The 19,816-nt window shown below is 37.9% G+C and overlaps 1 protein-coding gene across 1 annotated transcript in view; it reads left to right on the top strand.

The window, feature by feature from the left end:
* Positions 1 to 19,498, top strand: part of LOC116859025 (ATP-binding cassette sub-family A member 3-like) — a 141,093-nt gene extending 121,595 nt beyond the window's left edge. Inside the window, exons 26-30 of the mRNA XM_032844014.1 lie at positions 9,817 to 10,004; positions 10,662 to 10,832; positions 11,204 to 11,394; positions 18,761 to 18,834; positions 19,229 to 19,498. Of these exons, the coding sequence (XP_032699905.1) occupies positions 9,817 to 10,004; positions 10,662 to 10,832; positions 11,204 to 11,394; positions 18,761 to 18,834; positions 19,229 to 19,351 (747 nt within the window). The 3' untranslated portion in view covers positions 19,352 to 19,498. The remainder of the gene's footprint in view (positions 1 to 9,816; positions 10,005 to 10,661; positions 10,833 to 11,203; positions 11,395 to 18,760; positions 18,835 to 19,228) is intronic.
* Positions 19,499 to 19,816: the final 318 nt, after the last annotated feature.

Genomic DNA, 19,816 nt, shown 5'->3' with positions numbered 1-19,816 from the left:
CTTCTCCTATGTGAGGCCAACTTATCTAGGCAGGGAGAGTTGGCTTTTTTATTTAATTAATTTATTTAATGCAATATAGAGAGGAAAAAGGAAGAGACAGTGAAATATATTATAAACAAAAGAGCAAGGTAAATATCCAGAAAAGACCATAATGAGATAGGTGATTTATCTGCTAGAGAGTTCAAAGCAGTGATTTTAAGTATGCTAACCAAGTTCAGGAGACCAAAGCATGATCTAAATGAGAATTTCAATAAAGAGAAGCATAAAAGTATCAAAAATCATATATCTGAAGAATCTAACAACTAAACTGAAAAATTCAATAGAGGAATTCAGCAGTGGACTACATCAAGCAGAAGAAAGGGTAAGATTTCAAAGACAAGTCAGTGGAAATCCTCTGATCAGAGAAAAAGGAAAAGAAATGAAAAAAGTGAAGATAGCATAAGAAACATAAGGGACACTATCAGGAGGACCATTATATGCGTTATGGAAGCTTAAGAAGGAAGAAAGAGAAAGGAGCAGAAAACTTATTCAAAATAAGATGGATAAAAACTGCAAAACTGGGGAAGGACATAGGCATCAGATCTAGAAGACCAAAGCACTAAAATAAAAATGTACATCCAAAGAAACCCACACTGAGACACATAATCAAATTATGAAAAGTTAAAGACAAAGAATTTTGCAAATGGCAAGAGGAAAGTGACTTGTTACATACAAGAGAACCCCTACTAATGTTTAGAAAATTGTTCAGCAGAAACAGACTAGAAGTGAGTGGGATGATATAGTAAAAAAAAAAAAAAAAATTAAACAAAACAAAGTGCTGAAAGACAAAAAATTGCCAACAAAGAGTACTATACCCAGCAAATGTGTACTTCAGTATAGGGGAGATAAAGACTTTCTCAGACAAACGAAAGCTGAGGGAGTTTAACACCACTAGAACACTCTTACAAAAAAAACAAAAACAAACAAAAACAACAACAACAAAACAAAAACAAGACAAAACAAAAAAACTAAACAGAGTTCTTCAAGTTAAAAGAAAGGACAGAAAACAATATGAGAGCCTAACAAAATATGAAGCTCATTGATAAAGATCAAAACCAGAAATGTTTTACTGTATTGGTGGTGGGTAAATTGCTTTTAATTATACTGTAAAAGTTAAAAAAATTTTTAGGGGCGCCTGGCAGCTTAGTTGTTAGGCGTCTGCCTTTGGCTCAGGTTGTGATCCCATGATCCTAGGATGGAGCCCGACAGCAGGAAGCCTGTTTCTCCCTCTCCCACTCCCCCTGCTTTTGTTCATGCTCTTGCTGTGTCTTTCTCTGTCAAATAAATAAAATCTTAGAAAAATAGAAAAGAAAAAAGTATTTAAACAGCTATAACTAAGTTATGTTAATGGATATATAATACAAGACAGGTAGATATAAATTGTGACATAAATAGCATATAATGTGGAGGAAAAAGAGAAAAGCAGAGAATTCAAGTTGTTAAAAAGAGCTTAAAAGAGACTGTTATAAAACATTTCGTTTAAGCCCCTTGGTAACCACAAAGAAAATATCTAAGAAGTTACATTAAAGAAAGGAAAAGGAATTAACACCTGTCAGTCAATCAGTCAATCAAAAAGCAACAACAATGACACACAAAGGAATACAGCAAGAGAGAAAAAGAGGGACAGAAGAACTATAAGACAAACAAAAAACAGTTAACAAAATGGCAATGACAAATCCTCCTCTACCAGTAAGTCTCAACAGACTAAACTCCCCCCACCCCTGCCCAAAAAAACCAGGCTGAATGGATAAGATTCAACTGTGATCTTATTAATTCTTTCAAAGAACCAGCTTCTAGTTTCATTTATGGTTCTGCTGTTTTTCTGGTTTCTATTTCATTGATTTCTGCTCTAATCTTTATTATTTCTCCTCTCCTGCTTGGCTTAGGCTTTATTTGCTTTTCTTTCTCCAGGTCCTTTAGGTGTAAGTTTACCTTGTGCATTTGGGATTTTTCTAATTTTTTCAGAGATGCTTGGATGGTTATGTATTTCCCTCTTAGGACTGCCTCATTAATATGTGGAACATAAGGAATAGTCCAGAGGATAAGAAAGGAAGGAAGGGAAAACTGAATGGGAAAAAAATAAGAGAGGGAGACAAACAATGTGCGACACTTGACTCCGGGAAACAAACTGAGGGTTGTAGAAAGGGAGGTGGGTGGGGTAATGGGGTAACTGGGTCATGGGAATTAAAGAGGGCATGTGATAGAATGAGCACTGGGTGTTATATTCAACTAATGAATCATTGAACATTATATCAAAAACTAACTATACCTTGGCTAATTGAATTTAAATTTGAAAAAAAGAAAATGAAAAAAAAAAGATCCAACTATGATGTGTCTACAAAAAACTCTTTCAGATTCAAGGATACGCATTGGCTGAAAGTGAAGTTAAGGAAACATATTTCATACAATTGGTAAGCAAAAGAAAGCAGGAATGACTAGACTTATGTCAGACAAAGTAAACTAATTAAAACTGTCAGGAGACACTAATGATAAAAAGTGTCAATTCAATAGGAGGATATAATAATTGTAAATATATATGCACCCAACATCAGAACACCTAACTATATGAACAAATAACAGATCTGAAAAAAGAAACTGATACAATAACAGGAAACCTCAATAATGGATAGAATACCCAGACAGAAAATCAGTAAAGAGTGAATTTAACCAGCATTATATATCAAAATGGACCTGACAAACAGAACTTTTAACCTAACAGCAAAAGAATATACATTCTTTTCAAGCACATGAGGAGTATGTTAGATGACATGTCTGGATGACATGTCAAAACAAGTCTTAACAATTCAAAAAAGATACTGATATGGAAAACTATATGTCAGTGCCCCTCCAAAATAGAATTATCATATGGTCTGGAAATTCTCCTTCTGGCTATATAAAATCCAAACAGACCAATAATGACTATGGAAATTGTAGTAATAATCAAATCTCCTCTAAGAAAGAAAAGCCCAGGACCAGATGATTTCAGTGGTGAATTCTACCAAATGTTTAAAGAATTAATGCCACTTCTTCTGAAAATCTTCCAAAAAAATTGAAGGTAACACTTTCAAACTCAGTTTACAAAGTCAAAATTATTCTCACACCAAAGCCCATATAAGGACACTACAATAAAAGGAAACCATAGGCCAGTATCACTGATGAATATAGATGCAAATATTCTCAACAAAATACTAGTAAACTGAATTCAGTAGTGCAATTCAAGCATCATGCACCAATATGAAGTGGGATTCATCCTTGAGATGCAAGGATAGTTCAACAAATAGAATCAATAAGTGTGATCTACTACATTAATAGAATAAAAGGTTAAAATCACATGATCATTTCAAAACATTCTGAGAGAGCATCTCATGATGAATGCAAAGTGATATTTCATTGTCATTTTGATTTGCCTCTTTTCTTGCTTATTGGCCATTTGTTTATATTCTTTGAAGAAATGTCTATTCAACTCCTCTACCCATTTTTGAATCAGTTTGTTGTTTTTGTTGTTGACTTTTAGGTCTTCTCTATAAGTCCCAGGTATTAATCTCTTATGGGATATAAAATTTTGTTTTTTCAGGGCACCTGGGTGGCTCAGTGGGCTCTGCCTTCGGTTCAGGTCATGATCTCAGGGTCCTGGGATGGATTCCTGCATGAGGCTCTCTGCTCAGTGGGGAGCCTGCTTCCCTCTCTCTCTCTCTCTCTGCCTACGTCTCTGCCTACTTGTGATCTCTCTCTCTGTGTCAAATAAATAAATAAAATCTTTTTTAAAAATTTAGTTTCTTCCTCCCATTCTGTGGGTTGCATTTTTACTTTGTTGATAGTGTTTTTTTGATGCACAACATTTTAAAACATTCATGAAGTCCAATGTTTTCTTTGCCTTTGGTGTCATATTTAAGAAATCATTGCCAAATCCGATGTTGTGAAGCATTGGACCTTGGCCTTTTTCCCCCCTTAGTTTGTCAATTTTTTTATCTTTTCAAAGAACCAACTTTTGGTTTCATTGATGTTCCTTATTGTTTTTCTCTTTTCTGTTTCATTTATTTCTGCTCTGCTCTATTACTTACTGCTTTCTGCTAGCTTTGTGTTTAGTTTCTTCTTTTTATGTTTCCTTGAGTTGTAAAGTTAGATTGTGGATTTGAGATGTTATTTTTTAGTGTAAGTGTTTAAAGCTACAATTTGGCTCTTAAGCAGTGTTTTCACTGAGCCATATAAGTTTTGGTATGTTCTGCTTTCATTTTCATTCATCTCTACATTTTTCTAACATTCTTTGTGATTGCTTCTTTGATCCCTTGTTTAAAAGGGTGTTCAATTTCTACAAATTTATTAATTTTCTAGTTTTATTTTGTAATTCATTTTTAACTTCTTCACACTGTAGTTAAAAAGTATTTGGTATGGGGGCGCCTGGGTGGCTCAGTGGGTTAAAACCTCTGCTTTCGGCTTGGGTCATGATCCCAGGGTCCTGGGATCGAGCCCCACATTGGGCTCTCTGCTCAGCAGGGAGCCTGCTTCCCCTGCCCCTGCCTGCCTCTCTGCCTACTTGTGATCTCTGTCTGTCATATAAATAAATAAAATCTTTAAAAAAAAAGTATTTGGTATGATATCTGTCTTTTTTAATCCATAGAGACAATTTATGGCCTAACGTATGTTCCATTCTGGAAAATATCCCATGTACACTTAACTACATCAAAAACTAAGGATGCAATATATATTGGCTAGCTAAACATAATAGAAAATTAAATTTAAAAAGGAAAGAATGTATATGCTGTTGTTGTTGGGTAGAGTGTTCTCTATGTTTCCTAATCTAATTGGTTGGTTGTATTTTCAAGTCCTCAATTTACTTATCTTCTGTCTGGTTTCCTATCAGTCACTAAGAGTCAGTATTGAGGTATCAAACTGTTATTGTACAACTATTTTCCCTTAAATTCTATCAATTTTTGCACTGTATATTTTATGATATGTTATTAGATGCATAGATATTTACAACTCTTGTATTTTTTGCTGCATTGAAATTTTTACTAATATTTCATGTCCTTCTTCTTCTCATATTTTTTAAGCCTATTTAGTCTGATACTAGTATAGCTAGCCTACCATTTTCGTTACTATTTGTATGGGATAACTTTTTCCATCCTTTTACTTTCAATGTATTTGTATCCTTGGATCTAAAGTGAGTATCTTGTAGACAGCCCATAGTTGGATCATGTATATATATATATATTTTTTTTTAGAGCAAAAGAGTGAGTGGGAGGAGGAGACAGGGAAAGAGAATGAGAGAATCTCAAGCATTCTCAAGGCTCCATGCCCAGTGTGGAGCCCAATGTGGGGCTCAAACCCACAACCCTGAGATCATGACCTGTGTAATCTTAACACTTTGAATATTTTGGCCTGCTGCTTTCTTCTTCTTTTTCAAGATTTTATTTATTCATCTGCGGGCAAGAGAGAGAGAGCATGAGCGGGGAGGGGCAGAGGGAGACAGAGAAGCAGACTCCCCGATGAGCAGGGAATCTGATGCAGGACCTGAGCCAAGGGCAGACGCTTAACCAACTGATCCACCCAGGCACCACTGGCCCACTGCTTTCTGACCTAGAAGTTTTCTAATGAGAAATCTTATTGAGAATCTCATGTCTCTTCTTTAAGATTCTCTCTTTGGTTTTGGAAAGTTTGATTTTAATGCACCTTGGTGTGGGTCTCTGAGTTCATCTTGACTAGAGTTCATTGAGCTTCTTGATTGTTCATATGCATGTCTTTCACTGAATTTGAGAAGTTTTTAGTCATAATTTCTTCAACTATTCTTTCTATCTCTTTATCACTCTCTTCTTTTGAGACCCTAACAACGCATGGTTCATCCATTTGATAGTGTTGCACAGGTTTTGTAGGCTTCATCCACTTTTCTTCAGTCTTTTTTCTTTCTGTTTGATGGGCTCAGTGATTTCCATTATCCTATCTTTATATATCCTGCTTCTTTCTTCTGCCTACTCAAAATTGCCTTTGTACTCCTCCAGTGAATTTTTCACTTCAGTTATTAAATTTAATAGTTCCAGGACTTCTTTTAGTTTCTCTTTAGATTTTCTTTACTGATAATTTCCATTATGTTTATACATTGTTTTCTTGACTTTCTCCATGTCTTCCTTTAGTTCTTTGATCATCTTTAAGAAAGTAGTTTTAAAGTATTTGTGTAACAGATCTATCATCAGGTCTTACTCAGGGACAGTGTCTATTGACTTATTTTCTTCCTTCAAATGGGCTCTACTTTCCTGTTTGTGAAAGAAGCAGCAATAAGCAATTAGAACGCAGAGGCCCAATATTTGCAGGACAGGATACCCTTAGGCCAGCTGGCTCCCCCAGCTCTCTGCAAGCTGCTCCAGGAACACATACACGGATGCTACCATAGTGCTAGGAATAAAGGATGGTAAGTGCTAGTGCGCCAAAAGCTGGAATTGATTAAAATTAACCCCAATTTATGGTCTAAATCTTCTCTTGGAATTCCAAAGCTTTCAATATACTCCAGAGTTCCAAAATAGTTCTATCAGTCAGATTCTGCCACTGTAATATAGTCTAGATGGGGAGATAAATTGGAGCTTCCTACTCTGCCATCTTTCCAGAATCTGCTGAATCTGTGTTTTTTTTTAATGCTATGAGTTAACTTCTAAATTATTTTTTTTTACATTTAAAAAAATTTTTATATGTTCAGTTAGTCAACATACAGTTTTTGATATAGTGTTCAACAATTCATCAGTTGTGTATAATGCCCAGTGCTCATCACAACACATGCCCTCCTTAGTACCTGTCACCCAGTTACTCCATCCTTCCAGCCCCTCCCTTCTGTAATCCTCAGTTTGTTTCCCAGAGTTCAGAGTCTCTCATGGTTTATCTCTCTCTCTTATTTATTCCCATTTAGTTTTCCCCCTCTTCCCCTATGGTGCTCTGCACTATTCTTTATGTCCACATATGAATGAAACCATATGATAATAGTCTTTCTCTGCTTGATTTATTTCACTTCACATAATACCCTCAAGTTCCATACATGTCAATGCAAATGGTAGGTATTCATTCTTTCTGATGGCTGAGTAATATTCCATTGTATTTATGAACCACATCTTGTTTATCCATTCATCCACTGAAGGACATCTCAGCATCTTCCACAGTTTGGCTATTGTGGACATTGCTGCTATGAACATTGGGGCGCATATGCCCCTTTTCACTACATCTGCATCTTTGGGGTAAATACCTAGTAGTGCAATTTCTGGGTCATAGGATAGCTTTATTTTTAACATCTTGTGGAAATACTGTTTTCCAGAGTGGCTGTACCAGCTTGCATTCCTACCAACAGTGTAAGAGGGTTCTCCTTTCTCCAAATCCTTGCCAGCACTTGTTGCTTCCTGTTTTGTTAATTTTTACCATTCTAACTGATGATAAGGTGGTATCTCATTGTAAGCTTTACCCTGAAGGTCAGGAACATGACCTGGATGCCCACTCTCACCATTATTGTTCAACATAGTACTAGCAGTCCTAGCCTGAGCAATCAGACAACAAAAAGAAAAAAAAGGCATTCAGATTGGCAAAGAGGAAGTCAAAATCTCTCTCTTCACAGATATATGATACTTTATGTGGAAAACCAAAAAGACTCCACCCCCAAGTTTCTAGAACTCATACAGCAATTCAGCAACATGGCAGGATACAAAATCAATGCACAGAAATCAGTTGAATTTCTATACACTAAAAATGTAATTTAAGAAAGATAAAATAAGGAATCAATTCCATTTAAAATAGCATCAAAATCCATAAGATACCTAGAAATAAACCTAACCAAAGAGGTAAAGGATCTATACTCTAGGAACTACAGAACACTTATGAAGGAAATGGAGGAAGACACAAAGTGATTCCATGCTCACGGATTGGAAGAATAAACATTGTGAAAATGTCTATGCCACCCAGAGCAATCTATGCTTTCAGGGCAATCCTTACGAAAATACCATTGACATTTTTCACAGAGCTGAAACAAACAATTCTAAAATTTGTTTGGAACCAGAAAAGTCCCTCGAATCACCAGGGGAATATTGAAAAAGAAAACCAAAGCTGGGGGCATCACAATGCCTGACTTCAAGTTATATTACAAAGCTGTAAGCATCAAGACAATATGGTTCCAGCATGAAAACAGACCTACAGGCCAATGGAACAGAATAGAGAGCCCAGACATGGACCCTCAATTCTATGGTCAACTAATCTTCAACAAAACAGGGGAGAACATCCAATGGAAAAAAGACAATCTCTTAAATAACTGGTGCTGGAAAAATTGGACAACCACATGCAGAAGAATGAAACTTGACCATTCTCTTACACTGTACACAAAGATAAAGTCAAAATGGATGAAAGACCTCAATGTGAGACAGGAATCCATCAAAATCCTAGATGAGAACATAGGCAGTAATCTCTTTGACATCAGCCACAGTGACAAGACATGTCTCCAAAGGCAAGGGAACCAGAAGCAAAAATGAACTTTCGGGACTTCATCAAGATAAAAAAGCTTCTTTACAACAAAGGAAACAGTAAACAAAACTAAGAGACAATGCACGGAATGGGAGAAGAAATTTGCAAATGACATTTCAGATAAAGGGCTGGTATCCAGGATCTATAAAGAACTTACCAAACTCCACACCCAAAAACAAATAATCCGTCAAAAAATGGACAGAAGATATGAACAGACCTTTCTCCAAAAAAGACATACAAATGGCTAACAGACATGAAAAAATGTTCAACATCATCAGCCATCAGGGAAATACAAATGAATTATTTATTTAATTAATAAGCTTTCATTGTTTAAAGTGGACTTCTCACTGCATCAAAATATTTTTTGTTCAAAATATTGCAAGATGTATTGAGTTTTAACACCTGAATTGAGTGTAGTCTTAGAAATTTGTTTTAAAACTTGTAAAGTATAGAGGTTTTTAAAATATTCATTGTTTTTATTACTGATTTTAACTAAAATTTTAGTCAGATATTTTGTCTAAATATTATAAAATTTTTTATAGTACATTAAGTCTTCCTTTACCATCAATATATGGCTGAAATAAGAACTAGGATCTTAGTTCTATTCCCCTACATTTTAAACGCTGGTCATAAAGTCATAGGGCATATAAAAGAGCTGCGGAAGACCCTGTTATTGCCCAACTATCTACTGCCACTATCAGAAAGTAGGATGTCACTGAGCTGAACCTAGATATTATTGTTGAACATCTCCTTCTAGACAGTCTTCAGTTTTCCTAGCATCCCTTGAGACTAAACCAATGAAGACTTATAAGAGAAAATAAGGTACCATTATTCAAAAATATCCACTGTTATTAACATTGTACATCACACTGGTTGTTTAGATCTCTTGCTTTTTAGGGTCATCAGAATTTCCTCTAGAAAAGGTTGAGCCAATGGTAGACTAACCTCTTTCTAGCTCATTCTGCTTTTCCAGGTGAATATACTTGTGTAAATAGGTGTACTGTTAATTTAAGATTATTTTCCACTTATTTCATAGATTGATTATGGCATATATGTGGAGATAACATCATTATAGAAAAATCCATAGTTTTGCACACTTGTGTTCCAATATATGACAGTAACCTCCAGATGGAATGATTCATAATCACTGGAGGAGAAATTCTTTGGAAAAACTCTGTGAGTTCTAACCTTTTTAGAGGCATGAGCTGGAGAACTACAGGTCTTCTATATTATCTGTATTTACTATATGCTCAGTAAGATAGTTGAATTGTATCCATCGTTATTCTCTTATTTCAGGTAAGGTCAAAAATTGGCTATTGTCCACAGTTTGATGCTTTGCTGGATTACATGACTGCCCGGGAAATTATGGTCATGTATGCCAGGTTGTGGGGGGTTCCTGAGACCCAGATTACACAATATGTGAATAAATTGTTGCAGTCACTGAATCTGGAACTCTATGCTGACACGTTTATTTACACTTACAGGTGAGATATTACACTGGTGCTCTCATTGCAGCTAGTATTGATAAGTGTCCTGTGTTTCTGCTCTTTGGAATGGGTGCCGACTGTTTAACCAAAGTTCCACTGACAGACAGAGGCAACTCTGAAGCAATCTCATGCCCTGCCAGGGTTTAGATGCCTGAAGTAAAGCAGACCTAGACAGTATCATATCTTCCCTTTGCAGAGATGGAACTCAAAATCTTGGTGCTTTTAGAATTGTAGCCATTGAATTACAAAAGAGCCTGTTTTTCTACCTGTATAGTTCTGTGTCTTTCAAATAAGGGAAATGTAAGGTTCTTTGTATTAGCCTGGCCACTATGTAGTTTATGTATCTAGGAATCCCAAGGAATCTCAAGAATAAGATTATAAATTGCACTGATAACCTGACTAAAATTGATGTTGTAAACAAAAGTCACCTTTCTACATTTCAAATGAAAATGATTTGATTTATACAGGTGGTTTTGGGTCTGGTGCTTTGGTTGAGCTGCATGTAATCAGTATTTTTAGTACCACTGCTTGTTCCCTGACTCAGCATTTTGGAAACAGGCGAATTGTTTTCTGTTAATGTGTTAAATAGATGTTTGATGTATTAAATTACTGTAACATAATTTAATCTCTGCTTTTGCTTTCTTGACCATGAAGTGGAGGAAACAAACGTAGACTGAGTAATGCCATTGCCCTAATGGGAAAGCCCTCAGTCATCTTCCTGGATGAGCCATCAACTGGCATGGACCCAGTGGCCCGGCGTCTGCTCTGGAACACAGTAACAAGGGCACGTGAAAGTGGCAAAGTCATCATCATTACCTCTCACAGGTGTGGTTTACTGGGAGGCTTGATTAAGTGTTGGAAGCGTTTTCATGGCTATTGGGGGGTGCATTATCTGGGGATATTGTAATACTGGACAGTAAATGTGCCTAAATATGAGCTCCTACTGAATCCTAGAGAAAGGAATGATTAAGAATTCTCACTGAGAGGAGAGGGCAGAAAGTTTATGATCTGTTCCATTTGAGAATTTGGTCTTCAACTACTTTGTACTTGAAAGTGTCTCCACTTTCCATGATGATGATGGGCAAATGCAACTTCCCATTTTAAAGAGCTACAAAATACTGGAAAGTTGAACTACAAAATATCTTCCAATGGAGATCTTTTCAGCCTTACATTGTTCTGGTGTCTTGTTTTGCTAGCATGGAAGAATGTGATGCCCTCTGTACCAGACTGGCCATCATGGTGAAGGGAAAATTCATGTGCCTGGGTAGCCCTCAGCACCTCAAGAATAAGTTTGGCAATGTTTACATTCTGAAGGTTAAGTTCAAGATGGATACAGATGAGAATGAATTAGAGGATTTTAAAACCTACATTGCAACAGTTTTCCCAGGTAAATTAGGTTGGTTTGGCTAACTTTGTTAGAGATGTGTTAAATCATATTAGTTGTTTTCACCACCCTGGTGGCATCTCCAATAACTATTTCTTGTGAGATATTGATACTTATTGATCTTCTATATTGATATCCTTTTTATTTTTAAAAAACTATTTTTAGAGAGAGAGGGTGCACAAACCAGGATGGAGAGGGATAGATGGAGAGAGAAAATCTTAAGCAGGCACCCATGCTGAGTGTGGAGCCCAATGTGGGGCTCAATCTCACAACCTGAGATCATAACCTGAGCCAAAATTATGAGTTGGATGCCTAACCAACTGAGCCACCCACATACCATTGGAGAGCCTTTTCAATGTTTGTTCTTATAAAATTCTTGTGCCTGGTTGTGATAAGAAGTTTTCACAGGAAAAAACCCACAAACAAATACAGCTGACCCTTGAACAACATGAGTTTGAATGCATGGATCAACTTATACAGGGAATTTATTTTTTTAGGTAAGTATAGTACTGTAAATGTATTTTCCTTATAGTTTTCTTAATAGCATTTTCTTTTCTCTTACTGTATTGTAATAATACAGCATATAATACATATGACATACACAACATATGTTAACTGACCATCAGTAAGGCTTTTCTGGTCAATAGTAGGCTATCAGTAGTTAAGTTTTGGGGGAGTTGAAAGATATACACTAATCCCTGTATTGCTCAAATGTCAATAGTATTCATCAACCTTTTGTATATTAACTAGTAGGGCAGTTGTAGATTAGGACTATCTGTATGATTTATATAACTAAAGTCATATGTTTGAGCATAATTCTCAATTACTTGCCCATATAGTCTGTATAAGTCTGCTAGGGATGCTATAATAAAATACCACAGACAAGGTGGCTTAAACAACAGAAATTTATTTTCTCACAGTTCCCTGGGTAGAAGCCCAATATCAAGGTTTCAAAAAGTCTGGTTTTTCCTGAGACCTCTCTCTTTGGCTTGCTAATGGCTGCCTTCTTGCTGTGTCTTCCCACAGTCTTATCTCTGTGTCACATCCCTGATGTCTTTTCCTCCTTTTGTAGGGACACCAGTTATAGTGGACTGAGGCCCTATCCTTAAAACCACATTTAATGTCAGTTACCCCCTTAAAGGCCTTTTGTCCAAACACAATCACATTTGGGATTAGGATATGAATTTGGGGGGATACAATTCAGTCCATAATATCATCCATCAAAACTTTAAAGGTTTTTGGGTTGCCTGGGTGGCTCATTGGGTTAAGCCTCTGCCTTTGGCTTGGGTCATGATCTCAGGGTCCTGGGATCGAGCTACACATTGGGCTCTCTGTTCAGTGAGGAGTCTGCTTTCCCCTTTCCCTCTGCCCCCCCCCAACTTTGCACACTCTCTTGCACATGCTCTCTCTCTTTCAAATGAATAAATAAAATCTTTAAATAAATTAATAAAGTAAACATTTCAGAAATAACTAAGTACCAGGAACAAAAAGTGTAGGAGGTATAAGGGAAATGGAGACTGGAATGGAGAAAAAGAGGAAAACATCACACAAAAAGATAAACAAGCTTTTGAGAGAAAGTAAGAAAGAAAGAAAGGAATGTTAATACAACACAACCATAAAAGTAGTCTACAATGAAAAAAGTCACAGAGGGGCGCCTGGGTGGCTGAGTGGGTTAAGCCGCTGCCTTCGGCTCAGGTCATGATCTCAGGGTCCTGGGATCGAGTCCCGCATCGGGCTCTCTGCTCAGCAGGGAGCCTGCTTCCCTTCCTCTCTCTCTGACTGTCTCTCTGCCTACTTGTGATCTCTCTCTCTGTCAAATAAATAAATAAAAATCTTAAAAAAAAAAGAAAAAAAAGACAAAAGTCACAGAATAGAATAACTACTAAATACTATCAAGAAAATTTCCTAAAATAAAAGAAGACCACTGAAAAGGCAATCAGACACCCACCCAAAAAACTGACCTCAAATTATTAATGCCAATGAATATTCTAATATAATTATTGCACTTTAATAATAAAGTAAGGGGGGGAACCTTTGGATTTGCTGACAAAAAGACAAGTAATATATAAAGGAAATAAAATCAGATTGAGCACAGACTTTATAACGACAAAGTTTTATGCTAGGAGAGCGTGTAAGATATTTAAGATACTCTGTGAAAGAAAAATGCAAGCAAAGTTTTTTCCTCCAACCAAATTGACTTTGACGATTAAAAGTCACAGTCATGAACACATAAGAACCAGGGAATATTGTTCCCATCAGCCCTTTCTGAGGAAAATACAAACTAAAAAGTTACAGATCAACTAAGAAATGATTAGAGAAGCTTCTGCATAAGAACTAATAGACATTGAAAAAATGTAACTGTAGAACTAGGGCTAAATGAAGGGTATTCATGTGATAAAATATCACATAATTGATATATATTTTAGAAATGTATGTATAATACAATTATCAAAAATGGGAAGAAGGCAAAGAATATATGGGAAGTTAAATATTATTGAATATATACTAGGTATTAGCTGTGAATGATAAAATATTGCTTGAAATTGCATGTTTTTGAAGGGACTAAGAGATTACTAGCACAGAGAATGTTGTTCATAAGTGGAAACAATGGACAGTATTTCTTTTTTTTTTGCATTTTAAAAAAGATTTTATTTATTTATTTACTTGACAGAGAGAGACACAGCAAGAGAGGGAACACAAGCAGGGGGAGTAGGAGAGGGAGAAGCAGGCTCCCCACTGAGCAAGGAGCCTGATGTGGGACTCGATCCCACGACCGTAGGATCATGACCCGAGCTGAAGGCAGACACCCAACAACTGAGCTACCCAGGTGCCCCCAAAAGACAGTATTTCAAAAAGATGGGATTATGGACACTAGTATAAAGATATTAATATGAAGTTATTCATTAGAACAAAAATATAAACCTTGTATATTGCAAATATAACAGGAAGCAGAACCAACTACCTTACTGAGAGTGTGTTCATTTATGTATGTACATAGATCTGTGCATTCCCATTTCCATGTAAATATAGAACAATGTAGGGGAACTGCTACAGAACATATTGGTACTATCAATCAATCAATCAATAAAAAGGCTTAACTCCAAAAAAAAAAGAAAAAAAAAACTTTTTCAGTTTGCCTAACAAGCAAATTACAACTCTCTGTTGTATATAAAAAAACACTACTAAAGCAAACTGAACAAGAGAGATTAAAAGAATGGTCTTCATAATTTTATGCTAGCTCCAATATACAACTTTTAACAATATATTAAAATTTTAGCAAAATCTTACTATCTGGTGTCCATCAATGCTTGCCTTCTATAAGCAAATACTTTCATCCTGTTTCTTCCTGCAGGTACCTATCTCTCCCCACATATTTTGTTAGTTGTTTGTCCAACGTTTGCCTAATCACAGAACTGATAAGTTAAAGAAAAGACATTACTTTGCAATTTGTCCAAACTTTCCTTGTTTGAAGTGTGGGAGTGACACCCTTTCCCACTTTTCACACCTCTGAGGTGAAACCAAAGTTGGTACAACCAATTATAAAAAGAGAAATGCCCCCAAATTCTACCTTTAGGTATATCTTAGATACTTGCATCTACCCGTCCTATGAGAAAAGTAAAATTTAATATTTAAATCAGTGATATTCACAATATTTAGACTCTAGAAGCCCCCCCATATGTCTTATCAGCATGGAAAATGAATGAATGAAAATAAATAATGAAGTATCATATACCAAATTACTGTACAGAAAGGAAAAATGAGTGAATCATAACTATATGAAACAGCATGAATGAAACTTATATTGAGTGATGTCATCAAGATGACAAGATGGGTCATTCTTTTTTTTTTTTTTAAAGTTTCATCCATTTATTTGATAGACAGAGATCACAAATAGGCAGAGAGGCAGGCAGAGAAAGAGGGGAAAGCAGGTTCCCCGCTAAGCAGAGAGCCCGATATGGGGTTCGATCCCAGGACCCTGGGATCACGACCTGAGTGGAAAGCAGAGGCTTTAACCCACTGAGCCACCCAGGCGCCCCAAGATGGGTCATTCTTGACTTCAGTCCCAGTTACAAGAAGAACAACTAGGAATTATCCATAGACGAGACACCTCTGTGAAAATCCCAAAACCTGGGAATGAGGCTAAAGCAGCCTCCTGGACAGGAGAAACTGAGAAGGACAACATTAGAAGGGTAAGAGGAGCAGCTACATGCTGACCTCATCACCCTTTCCCCCGGGCTGGCACATTGAGAATGCCCTCCCAGGCCTATCGTTTCTCCAGTGGGAAAAAGAGAGCCAAAGGTGAACATCAGTTTCTCCAGTATTCCTGGACACTTTCTGGGAGGCCCACTTGGGTCTCACCTTACAGAGATCACTGAGGAGATTTACCACTGAGCATCGCATTGAAACAGAGAAGGTGGGTGGTACTTAAGCAACCAGCATTCAGATCGTGGCAGACCACACTGTTAATTGTACTGGCATTGGAGCAGAGTTCCCAGTCAGAGGCTCTGCTCATCTGCAGAGCTGAGGGGGTGCTGTGTCTGGCCTGGGAGCTGGAGGGTACTTCTGCCTGATTTGGGTCCCCAGTCAACAAGCTGTGCCGGGGGTGGAGCTCATTCTACAGTCTTGCTGCCCAGAGAAGCAAATGCAAATTACCGACCAACTGCTGAGTATAGCCTCCAGTCCTGCCCAATGGTGAAGTCTGGCCAGAGAACCCAGGAAGCCAATGAGGCCACCCTACAGCTGTATTTTCATCATTATCTTGTCAGAGATTCCAGCTGATAGATCTGCCCAGTTGTGGAGCTGAGCCATTGGCCCTATCTGACCAGTGAACTCAGTGGGCAGCCTGCCTTATATGGGTCCCCAGCCAACAAGCTGTACCAGCTATGAAGCTTTTTCTATAGCCCTACCTGGAGAGAGAAGCAAATTTGCAGCCACACTCAACTCCTGAGTATAGCCTATGACTGACCTGATCAGGAAGCTTGGACTGGGAATCAAACCAACAGTCCTGTCCTACTGTTAAGTATAGTCTCTGGCCCCACATAACCAGGGAGCATGCAGAGTGATCTTGGACAGCCTTGGAACCTAGCCTGTGGTACTGCTCACCAGCAGATCCTAGATTGTGACCTTGCCCAATTGCTGAACAAAGCTTATGGAGCCCAGCCATGACCCCACATAGTCATGGAACATACCTGGTGGCCCTACCTGAAGACAGAACCCAGACAGTGACTCTGCCCAGCTGTGGAACACAGTCTCTAGCTCCATGTAACCATGGAATACAGCTGGAGCCCCACACCCAAAGTAGCCCAGCCTGTGACCTTACCCAACAATGAAACACAGCTAGCAGCTTACTAGTTCGTAAGGGCCAGCCAGCCATCCTGCCCCCCGTTTGAGACACAGTCATAGCCCCTGCATAATTTTAGAGCACAACCTAGGCCTTATCTGACTCTTAGGACTTTCTTGTGGCTCCACTGGAACACAGAGACCAGATGGTAACACCATCCCATTGGGGAGCACAGCCCAAGGCCTCCCCCAAACAAAAACAATGGTGTTTAGCCCCTAGCCCTACTCCAATTTGAAGTCCAAACACCTACTGGCACCACCCTGGTAAGGAACACAGCCTGTACTTCATCTGTGCAGAAGTGGTTACAGAACCCAGGTAATGCTCGAATGCAAGCTCAGCTGGTAGGATAATCAAACCATAGAACACAGATAGCCACCCCTCTTCTCCCCCAACCTCAGAGCACAAGCATTGGACCCACCCAAACCAAGACCCTGATAACAAGCATTGCCTGCCCATGGAAGTTACCACATAAATAGTCCAATACCTCAAGGTGATGGGGGAAGGTCTGTCCCTGCTGAAGTGAATCTATAAGGTCTAGGAGACTACTTACTGAAATGTGCAGGACCATGGAGAATCAGGTAAACATAATACCACCAAAAGAAACTAATAGATCTCCAATAACTGACCGTAAAGAGAGATCTATGAACTATCTGACAAAGAATTTAGAATAATCCTTTTAAAGAGGTTTAGGAAACTACAAGAACACCCAGACAACTAAATAAAATTATTTGTACAATGCATGAACAAAATGTGCTTGTGATGGGTGTGCAGACAGTGAGTGCATGGAGTGGGTGACCTTCTAAGATAAATGTTCCTCCTATGTCAAGCATTTACTCCCTGGATGAGTCCATTGAGCTGCAACAAGAATCCAACAGTTTCCAGCCCAGAAACCTTAAAATCGTCCAGTTTTCCAGAGACTCCTTTGCTTTTCAACTAGTCTTATCCAGGGAGGCATGTGTTTATTAACTGTCTAGCCAGGCACTCTGAAGTGCCACAATCTTCAAGCACAGTGTGAAAGTAGTGAGCACAAAGGGCTCAGCGAGTACCTATGTGTGTTTGTTCTTTGCTCCCAGAGCCATTGGACAGGAGGGCACTTTTGAACCCATGTTCTGACACCAGAACTGTTAAAAGATAAACTGGTGCATATTAAAATTTTCAAGAGTTTATTAGAGCATTTATCAATTTTAATTGGGCAGCACCATGCTAAAGGTAATGAGGAATCCACAACCACGAGCTAAGGGAGAGGTTTACATAGAAAAGACATGTGGGTAAGGAAGGGAATATTTGGTTTGCTATAGTTTAAGCAGTTGTCTAATTTACAAAAATTTAGTTGGCTATTTGTAGCTGTCTGTTCTTGAGTTTTGTTTTCTGAGATTCAAGTGCATTTTACTCTGGTTTAGGTTTTGATTTGCTTACAGGCTACCAAGATACTGGACCCACCTCAGCCTCATGACTTCTTTGATTACTTTGACATATATTTTAAAATAATTATAACCCCAATTAATTGAAGTGGTAATAATTTGAAAATATGCAATGATAAGTATGAAATGGATAGCCCCCTTTCCCTCTCTCATTCCACTAGTGGATTCTTATTCACCTGTAAAAGAAATAAGAACACACAGCCTGACATCTGGGGATTTATATGTGTGATTTCCTCTTTCACAGGGTGTGTGAAGAGTAGTAAGTCTTGCCCCGCTTTACTCCCCAGCAAACACACTCTACATGCATACATGCACAACCAGAATGAAAATCCTGGCAGTTCATAGTCTCAAAACTTGATTTATAGTAACAAGAGCATTTTAGAAGACTCAAGTTTTTTACATTGATAATAATATTTTTTATGACTGAAGTCTGCTAAAAGAAGTAACCATGTCATGTATACTAAAGAGGTGAGCTTTTGGATAACGTCCCTCTTTTATTTGCCATGTTTATTCACCCCTCTGTTGTGTATAATTAAGATGATATTGCAATATTTTAAAACTTTAAAATGAAATCTGTAAGATTATTCATCTATCTTTCCTTTCCTAGGTAGTGAATTAAAACAGGAGAATCAAGGGATTCTTAACTACTACATTCCCAGAGAGGGCAATGGCTGGGGAAAGGTGATTGTAGCAACCATGCTCTTCTAATGTTACTTGTTAAGAAAGCACTAATGATGGGAAGTGTTTGGGACTGTCACACAGAATGGGAGCCTGATTTTGTAGAAGGAGCAGAGACTATAAGTTACTTTTCAATGGTTTCTAGAGTTTAATTGCTTCAAATTTCCACCTCCAAATCACAGTTTTTGTCCCCCTCAAGAAAATGGGAACAGAGAACTGCTTCTTCACAGATTCTCAATGATCTGTCATTTTCTCATCTCCCCTGTCTGTGCCTTTTGTCATCAAACAATAACTTGGTAGGAGTTGGAGGAAGTGGTGGAGAGGCTCACCTGGGTTGGGCGCTGGAGGGGATGGCTGCAATGGTAACTGTACTTTTTTATTGCTGTCATTGCTAAAGGTGTTTGGTATTTTGGAGGAAGTTAAAGAGAAATTCAGTTTAGAAGACTATTCCATCAGTCAGATAACGCTGGAACAAGTCTTCGTGAACTTTGCTAACCCAGAGAACAAAGGAGGTGACTGAAACAAAAAGGTGCAATGAAATTCACTTCTAACTAATGATACTATGTCTTCCCTAGTACTCTACTATACTTGGATACATAGAGGGGCATTTCTGTGTGTATATCATTTCTGTGTGTATATCTTATTTATTTATGTAATAAAGAGTCCCCCAAAGGAGACCATATGTTAATTCTTTGTAGATTTACAGGGATGGCATGTACAAATCTAAAGACACTTGGTAAAATTCCTGTTTTCAATGCTAGGAACGTGTAAGAGCAGCATTTATCAGGGTCAGGAAAAGGACTTATTCCTGAGTATTTTAAATGTTTGAACAGAAACATTCAGAAATGATCAGGCAGTCGGATGGGATAGCCTGAAGAGCAAAAGCTTTATGTTTTAGCAGCTGAATTATAGGTAAGAGGATCCTAAGGCCTGGGGGACAAATTATCTTTCCCATGGATATCGATGTGCACACACACACACACAC

The sequence above is a fragment of the Lontra canadensis genome, unplaced genomic scaffold (assembly GCF_010015895.1).
Source record: "Lontra canadensis isolate GAN:19392208 unplaced genomic scaffold, GSC_riverotter_1.0 scaffold146, whole genome shotgun sequence".
NCBI lineage: Eukaryota > Metazoa > Chordata > Mammalia > Carnivora > Mustelidae > Lontra > Lontra canadensis.
This window is presented reverse-complemented; position numbering and strand designations above follow the sequence as displayed.